This window comes from Patella vulgata, chromosome 7 (genome assembly GCF_932274485.2).
Source record: "Patella vulgata chromosome 7, xgPatVulg1.2, whole genome shotgun sequence".
In the NCBI taxonomy this organism is placed as follows: Eukaryota; Metazoa; Mollusca; class Gastropoda; family Patellidae; genus Patella; species Patella vulgata.
In genome coordinates, this window is record NC_065885.2 from 28,756,455 (window position 1) to 28,766,056 (window position 9,602).

The 9,602-nt window shown below is 33.7% G+C and overlaps 1 protein-coding gene across 10 annotated transcripts in view; it reads right to left on the reverse strand.

Moving 5' to 3' along the window:
• Positions 1 to 9,602, reverse strand: part of LOC126828490 (sarcolemmal membrane-associated protein) — a 68,350-nt gene extending 58,748 nt beyond the window's left edge. For 6 of the 10 annotated variants that reach the window (XM_050558251.2, XM_050558256.2, XM_050558250.2 and 3 more), the window contains exons 1-2: positions 9,462 to 9,602; positions 7,358 to 7,576 (exon numbers count right to left, since the gene is read on the reverse strand). In XM_050558251.2, coding sequence (XP_050414208.1) covers positions 7,358 to 7,576; positions 9,462 to 9,464 — 222 coding nt within the window. In that variant the 5' untranslated portion in view covers positions 9,465 to 9,602. The remainder of the gene's footprint in view (positions 1 to 7,357; positions 7,577 to 9,461) is intronic. The other 4 variants (XM_050558257.2, XM_050558253.2, XM_050558255.2 and 1 more) reach the window with 1 other exon arrangement.

Genomic DNA, 9,602 nt, shown 5'->3' on the forward strand with positions numbered 1-9,602 from the left:
CATCGCTAGCCATTTAATCATGAAATGGATAATTGAGACTATGTTTTTTATGTACCGACTTTAATAATGATGATCGAAGCTAGGCCGAAATTTCAATCACTAATTCACGGTTCAGAGTGGATCAATTTGACTGAAATTTTCAGCTAATTCCCTTTACATTATCTAGCTTTTAACTATTATATAGTGAGAACTGCCAGCTCTTTATCTAATCTCTCATAATGTATCTTTAAGTTATTTCATAATTTTCTGAGATTGTTGGTGTTATGGTAAAGGCTTCTAGTATGAACTTCTATATACACAGATGAAAAGACTGATTCTGTTTACAGAATGAAGCTGAACCGTTGATTTATTGTACAAAAATGAGCCTTTATATTTACAATTCAATGTGCCACGCCCAAATACATGTACCTACATACATGTACATATCTAAAATAATACAGTCTCTTAGGGCCAGTATACATTGTAATTCTAACCGTTTTGTTCTCAATCTGACCTTAATATGCAGCACAGACTAAAGAAGAAGAGGTTGATTTTTTAACATAAGAGCTTCAGGTAAACAGTTTTATCTCTCAGTAAACATGACTGGTGTAGTAGTAAGTTAGTAATTTCATAGTCAGCTCACAAAGATCATCAACCTCAAGCTACATGCTAAAATTAGCACCTCACTACATATTATACAGTACATCACTTTACACACACTATGCATGCAATACATAATATTACATTTCAGCTTCATGTATACATGTAGCGTAAGAAGAAAACAATCAAGAAAAAGTTAGAAATCAGGCATTTTAACTTTAATTATTCACTTGTGTAGATTAGAAGGAAACTAGCATATCCAGATAAAACCCACAAGGTCAAGTGGACGAACCTACTACTACAAACCCTGGATCAAATCTATGACTTGCATACATGTAGATAACAGATCGTCGGATCTACAGCCACTTGACCACCCCAGTCTACCCTCACCATATTGTACCCCTCTAATAAATGTAACTTAACCCTTTTATAATCATATTATTTTGCTTTATATACAAAATAAGCTGTATACTGGTACAGGTTCATTGATTTCAAATAAATTTGAATAAATGCCACACATTTACTCTCTAAGAGTATTACTGCATTGTCCCTAGAGAAAAGAATTTCTTTCTCCAACTAAATCTGTGTACCGTACATTGTAGATAATTTCCCTATAATTAGTATAATACCACTAAAATTACTTATAACAAATGCATTTCAATAGATTTCCTTTCTCATAAGCAAATCTAAATTACCTACAAGTATGTATACTATAATGTACATGTAATAGATGTTTATGTATAATCAAATTTGATTTTCATATTAAAATAGCTAAGTCTCTAACTAACTCAATATCTTCGAAAGTCTTCAACATTGAAAACACAAAGTATTTGTCAATTCAAATCAACATTGATGTTGTGATCTTACCGGGAAATGATGGGCTTCAGATATCCAATATTTAAGACAAAATAAACATTTTACCATAATGCTTTTCAGTGTCATTTGTAACAAGAGACTTGAATAACGAGGCTAGATATATTTCCCAAGTCATTTCAAATGGTGGCACCATATTCCTATCTTGTGAGCATGCGCAATAAATACTATCGGTGTAGACTGGAATAACCAGATGCTAGAGACTGTCATACGATTGAGACTTCTGGCGTATTTTGGCGAACATAACTGATTTGTAATAAGAGTAAAAACAGAAACAGTTGAATGTAAATCAATTGTATACATATTACATTATCATATGCGTTGTGACTTATTTGTGTCAATTTCTAGGTTCCAACTATTAGCGGTTTAGCTCCTTTAAGTGGGTTGTTTTTTTATATTTTAAAAGCCTTTTAAGTATTTATTCAAATAATGAAAGGTAAATTTCATCAGCAATTCAGAAAGGGAACTAAACAATTTAAATTCTTACACTAACCAGTCCAAAGGTGGCTCAGATTGTATGGCGCTGGCTCACTAATCAGGAGATCCTGATGTTGTTTTTCAGCCTAGTTGTCCTCTATCAGTGGTGCAGTACAGAGAGCATGGCAAAGAAATGCTGACTAGTCATTTGGATAGGACAAAAACAAGGTCCACCCACGCGAACTATATACTTTTTGGTGTGTTCAACTGATGGTAAACTTTCTTGCCCAACACTGGAATCCAACACAGGAACTCCAGGTTAGGGAACTTGGAACCAACATCTTACTTATTGAGCCATTGTAGCTCCTGAATTGAAATTTCATTGATCTATACTGATTGCTATGTACATGTAATAATAAGATTGGTTTTTTTGTACTTTCGATGGCCTACACTACTGTACTTGAAGATCTGATCGGTTGTACTGCAAGGGGTTTACCCACAGTTCCATGCATCGCACACCAATAACTCGCCATAACAGATCATTTCATTGGCTAATCCCTCACTTCAACCAGAACACCGGTAATATAACAACTTTTCCAGATCCTACTCCTAGTCTAATAAAGACAAGTAAAACGAAATATTGAACTATAAAAAACGAAACGAAATAGGATCTGTGGTTTATTCAGATTGATCCGATTGAATCCAAGCTGGGAGATTATCTAGCATTGGTATATTGATTTTGTTTTCTTGATTAAATGTTAAATAATCGATCTGAGTATATATTAGTAGGGATTAATCAAGCTATGAGATTATGATGCATCTTTACTTTATAACAGATTTCTGGCAATGAAAAACTCTCCCACAACATGTCAGCAGTTTAACAGAATATTCAAGTTTTACTTTAACAAGTACTTATAACTTAACTTACATGTATGTATATTAAAATACAAACATTACGGTGATCTATTTATAATTTAAATTAGATTTTCTTGTTAAATCAGTGACCCGATTATTTACATGTATTGTGATGTGTATTGTACCTCTTATCTCAACACAATGCCATGTACATGTATATACATGTCTACATGGGTGCATGTAGTACAGATAAAGGTATAAAATACAGTACTCACACTATATTGATAGCACTGTGTTGAGATTACTGCATTCAAATACTAAATAGAGGTTGATATCCACAAACATTAGTTTTTGGATACATGTATACAATGCAGCAAAAAAAATGTCCCTGGTTGTCATGTCATATAAAAATAAAGGGAAAGGACCATTGGTTTAATTCTCAAGGTGAACACTCTGAGATCTCCCAAAGATCCACTTGATAAAATACATTTACAGTATACTATAAAGTATAAACGTAATGTACATGTATTTAGAGACTAGAGAGAGGATGATTAACAAAAGGTGATTGAAGGACGGACAAGGTACAAGTATAGGGTCTAAACATGTATAGGAAAAATTGTGTATAATTTGAATACCTACATATTGTATGCAGTATTCAAAAAAATTGATCTGAGGCCAAACAGACGTTTGTGACACACACACACACATGACAGCTCTTCCTCACAAACATGAATGCCCGAAAAATTTATATCCTCAAAACTGACCAAATTATTCATCACCTGACAATCATCGGTTACCTGACAATCATCGGTGGTTACCTACGTATTCTGTAGATATCCAACTATCACAAATTTCTATTTTGTTCAGAAATACAGCATGCATAATATTTTATATGGGAAACAAATAGTTAGTTTTAATGAATATATCATCAAATCACCCAGTTTGTACGCGGGAATGTATCTTTAATAAAACAATATTGTAATAATGTTTACTATACAATTAAGCATCATATCTGGGGCAAGGTTGAGATTGAGAGGAATACATGTATGTTAAAAATATACTTTCAAGGGTGAGTGTTTATGTGTGACAGACAGAACAATGTCATTGTGACTGACAAGACAAATTTGGATAAGAGAAAATTCAAATTTATTTGAAATGATAATGTAATTGGGAGTTAATGATGAGCTATGAAAACTTGTTTTCTGATGTTTGAAATCCATTCGTTTCTTCTAATGAAATGTTCATCCTCGGTATCTCCAGTGGTATTGTTCCGTTCTACTCCACTAACCTCTGGGTCTATTCACAGGGTTTTCACGAGTTCGAATTATGAACCAATCAAAAAACAGTTTACAATAAAGTTGCAATAAAATGACTTTGTGTCTCCCCCGGGAATGGACCCAGGGATTAGTTGAGTAGAACGGATGTATCTCACACTTTTTTTTTTGCCTTTTGTATCATTCATAATTTGTTTAAATCATGAATTGATTTATAAACAAACTTTTATAACAATATATGATACTGTTTAGACAATTCAGATTGTTTAAATTTTTTCACTTGATAATTAAATAAATCTGGTACCAGTAATTTTTCATATGCCCTGAACAAATATAAATATTTTAAATTTTGGATATGGGGGTTTCAGACATTCAATCTGCAATCCTATTACCATTTTAAAAATTTAAAATTGCACTTTTGAAGCGGCTTTGACTGGGGGTTTCCCAGAAATTCATAAAGTTGGCCAACTTTTGTGGAAGAGTTACCATAGTTTGTTTGTTGATAATTATAGCTGGACTGTCAAATAATAAAAGAGATCAATGACAAATGATCTATCAAAATTCAACAAAGTTATTGCATTAATTATAAGCTTCTTGAAATCATTTGATGGTACAAAAAAAAGCAGAGTACTGCATTTTATTTTATTACTGCAGGGCAAATTAAGTTTAGGCCGCTAAATCATAATTATGTTTTAAAAAATCAGCAACTTTACCGCTTGGTATCTTGGCCAAAATTCCAAATATAACACAAAAATTTCAACTGAAGTGTCAAGTACTGATGCAATTGTAATCCAGTATTTATTCACATGTAATGGCCTTAAATTTTATTTGAAAATTTGTAAAGATGGTGACAACACCAGCTATTTCCCCTTCATGTGTCACTTCACTTAAAGACTGTACAATTTGCAAAAATGGCGATGACACAGTTGTTTGTAATGAAAATGCCATTGACAAAGAAATGAAATGAAATGGGGTTTAACGTTCTACTGTTCTGCTCCTATACTGGGCTATTATGAAGATGGGCATACGCCATACAGTGTTCTATGAGGGAAATTTTGCCCGAGCAGCGGCACTATTGCCTACTCTTATATCAAATTCCAACTGCCAAGGGATCTTTTACGTGCATTCCAATGTATACACGGGACCTCGGTTTTTGTCTCATCCGAAGGACTAGACAGCTGTCCTTGTCAGGCCCTCCGTTCTGCACCACTGACAAGGGGAAACCACATCAGAAAATCCTGATGAACTTTCTCAGCCAATGCAGGGATCGAACACCCGACCTCCAGGCTAGCGAGCCAGCGTCTTAACCACCTAGCCACCGTGGCTCCCCCATTGACAAACTAACATACATCATTTTCTACTGAGATGATGTAATTTAAAGAAGATTTACAATTATCTGTTCTCCATGAACTCTAATTAATCCACACATAGGGTACAGATTTTACAAAGATAGGTTGCCAGGCAACAAAACACAAGTCCACAGCAGCTAAATCGTCAGGGCAGTCAACAAGAGTTGTCCCATATTTTTTACTTTTTCAGTAATGAAACATTTACAATACACTAAAATCTGATTAAGAGTAACAACTCATCAAGTAATTATCAGAAATCATTAAATTTTGTTTGTTTTTTTTATAAATTTCTGTCCCATGCTAACGTTTAGTATACTAAATATTTTAATATCATGGATTTAGCTGTTCAAGTTATCAAAATTCATTGAAAATCATACATTGTACTTGTTCGTTTCAAGACCTTAAACTCTGTGTATCAATCTGAAGTCAATCTGATGATAACATAAGCCTCTAGAGCTTCACAAGATTTTTCTTAGTGAACAAGGGCCATAACTTTGGCAGTAATTATTGGAAATCGTTGAACTTCAATAGGATTCTTCGTCTCATGACCGCAAACACTGCGTATAAATTTAACGTCTGACAGTAATTATCGGAAATCGCTGAAAATCAATAGGCTTCTTCGTCTCATGACCTTAATTAAACACTGTGTATAAATTTAAAGTCAATCGGATATTAACTTTTGCCTCTAGAACCTCCACAAGATTTTTCAAAGTGTTCAAGGGCCATAACTCTAGCAGTAATTATCGGTAATTGCTGAAAATGAATAGGCTTCTGCATCTCATGACCTCAAACACTGTTTATAAATTTAAAGTCAATCAGATATTAATAGGGGTGATGATTTTCCGTTTCAGAAAATAGCAAATTCCGTTTTAAGTATTTTTAATTCCGTTATTTTCCGTTTCAGAGCTGACCATATTCCGTTTTTTCGAGATAAAATGTTATTTTATGAATAAATGAATAAAACATCTTAAAATGCCTTTTATTACAAAACGGATCATTTTAAACCAATGATAACAAATGTTGAATTGTGAATGACTTGTAATGTTCAATGACTAGTTATTCTTTAAACCTGTTTCCCGAATTAAATAACAGAAAATTACATCTTGTGAGCTCGTTTCATCTTTTTAGCAGACGAAGCCATTTTTCTCAGCTGCTAGGTGTAGTCGCGATTTATCCAGACATCTTCGTAGTTACTACCGTTTCTTCGAGAATAAGGGCTGGATTCACAAGGCTACGGTATATTTCTGATGTCACGTGGTTAATGCGGATAAACACGAGTCACGAGCCCGGCAGTAAAATAAGAAGTAAATGAAACGATTTTTACTTTTATGAAGTGACAAGTTTTTTTTAAGACATGTATATACATTACAATGTTTAATTCAAGTTAAACTACAGAGTAATTTTATAATGGGATACATGAAAGACGGGTTTTCGTTTCGATTAAAATTATGATTCCTAAATGATGAAATGAAAGTAGCGAAATACTAAAATAGACAGTAACAAAACCACGCGATATCATTCAATATTTCCGATTTTTATGAATAAAAAGATGAAATACTTGGATAACTGCAAAATTATTTTGAGTTTGTGTTTAGTATCAGCAAATATCGGCTTTTCCGTCTTTTTCCGTGTGAGATTTCAAATTCCGTTTTGAGTGGACAATTCCGCGATTTCCGCGTTTTTTCCACGATCACGGAAAATCATCACCCCTATTTTAAGTTTAGCCTCTAGAGCGTCCACAAGATTTTTTTAAGTGATCAAGGTCCATAACTCTGGCAGTAATTATTAGAAATAGCTGAAAATTAATAGGCTTCTTCGTCACATGACCTTAAACACTGTGTATAAATTTAAAGTCAATTGGATATTAACTTTAGCCTCTAGAGCATCCACAAGCAATTGTGGACGCTGGACGGAAGGACGGACGGACGGGAGCAACAACAATATAAGACCACATTTCAATGTGGGCGTATAAAAAAGGAACAAATTTTATTATATACATGTATGACTTACTTGACCATTTTCATACCACAACAGGGCATGATTTCTTGACAGAACTTTACAATCAAATATTCCATTGCTAGCTGCAGGTCTAGCTCGAGCAACTGAGCGACCCACTTTGACAGGTTCCCCTAGAGTTATGTGACGCTCCTGGAATGGATGTGAATTTGGTCGACAAGTCAAGATAGCTAACGCTGCCATGTTTGGGTCCAGGTTTATCTCCCCTTCCACCTAAAATTAAATTATCATATGTTATTTGAAGAAAACAAAAAGCTAATGCCCAAGAAAAGGGAATATATCTAATGACCTAGATGAAGTATCGGTATCCTGAACAATTAATTACAGGACATTGTCTTGGTGAGCGTGTCAGTGGCTCTTTAATGCATAACATATTGATATTATTACAAAGAATAAGCACTGGTGTTAAGAACTCTGCAACAGGATTAATTACTTATTTTTTTTTAGTACTGAAACTGAAAGATCTGTTTGATTTAGTATATGTCATGATATGGATGCTGGTCAGTTCATCCCACAACCGTTTCTTCCCGGGCTGTTTCATCCCAACCTAATTTTTCATCGGGCTGTTTCATCCCGGGCTGTTTAATCCCCCTTGTTATTATAATAGCAGTCAATTAACTGAGTTGTACTTATCGTTAAATAAACTGTTAAACACTTACTTATTGTTAAATAAACAATAATGTATGGAATGAATAAGTTTTACTCATCGATTTTTGTTGATTACCGATCACGACCGAGATTAGTTCACTGCTGTTCATTCGTATTGTTTATTCGTATTGATAGTTAATTGCCGTTATGATTTTAGATTAGTTCACCGATGTTTTTGTAATAAAGTATACTCGTATGTATTGTTTGTTAGTTTATGATGTCTAACATCATTTATCTTCTTTATAAAAAGGTATTTTATAATTACATATTGACAGCTTATTGAGCTTAATCACTCGCCAAAATACATCATGGGCTCTATACGTATTAATAAATAATCAACTAAATTGCGCAGGAGCCCCTTTTAAATAAGACAAATTAGATTGATAATTAATTTTAAAACTAATCGTTGATTTAATTTCTGTACACGAAATGAAACTAAACAATTCCAAATATAAGAATTCATTTAGAATACCAAAATGTGAATCGTAACACATTGTGGTCTAAACTGTGTGATAAATGATAAAATAAATAGTAAATCAATGGAACTTGTTGTAATTTGCTTTCTTTTAACGTTGGGTTATTTGAGGCGCCAGGTAGTCTGAACATCTCAAGATAACATGTGTCGAAATAGTGGCTACGTGTAATTTTATTCTTTGAACTGTTCTATCACTGGCAATCCTGTTATAGTGAAACCAATTAATCATGATAAAATTGCATTGACATATTGTTATTGGTATTAATGTATAAATAAAATATTAAAAATTCATGTAATACCGGTTTTTAAATTTGTGGGATGAAACGACTCGATATTAGTAGGATGAAAGGACCCGTGTAAATTTGGGATGAAACAGCCCAGATGAAACAGCCCAGGGTGAACCAGTAGTGGGATGAAACGACCTGCTCCCTGTCATGCTGATGGTATTTAATTACCACATGCCCAATCTGTTATTTTACTTCTCAAAAACTAGATGAATAAAGAAAATGGATTTGCAAGGGTAAAAAAATCAACAACTGAATAAGTCTAATCAAAGTAGGCCTTAAATATGATTAGATTCCATCCAAATTTGGCAAGTGACTCACTCAGTCACTAGGCCTAGTCAGGCTTCCATTTTATCAGATAGACCAGGACCTTAATAATTAGTAAAATTGGAAGAATTTGATAGACTAGTTCCGTCCAAATTTGTAACAAAATAGAAAAAAAAACATATAAAGAGGAAGAGGGGAAGGAAGATAGTTCTGCTAATTAGGCCTAGCCCGTTTTCTTCAACAAGTTACTTTTGATTGTTTTTGTCGGTCGATGACATTGATCACACGTGAAATTTGGGAAATAAATTTGGCATGAAGAAGATAACAGCATAAAGAAGACATTTCAGATTACTTTACATAAATTACCAACCTATCTATTGCAAACGGTGGTAATAACCAAGATGGAGTTAACAAATAAACCTACCATTTCTTCCCTACATCTTCAGAGATCTCTTTCAAGAGACAGCCATGTTGAAAATCCTGAAGCGAAAATAACCTCAAAGCAAAAAGGCTATTTTTGGTAAAAATTGTCTATTTCCAAATATCCGCTTATCTGTCTCTTCCG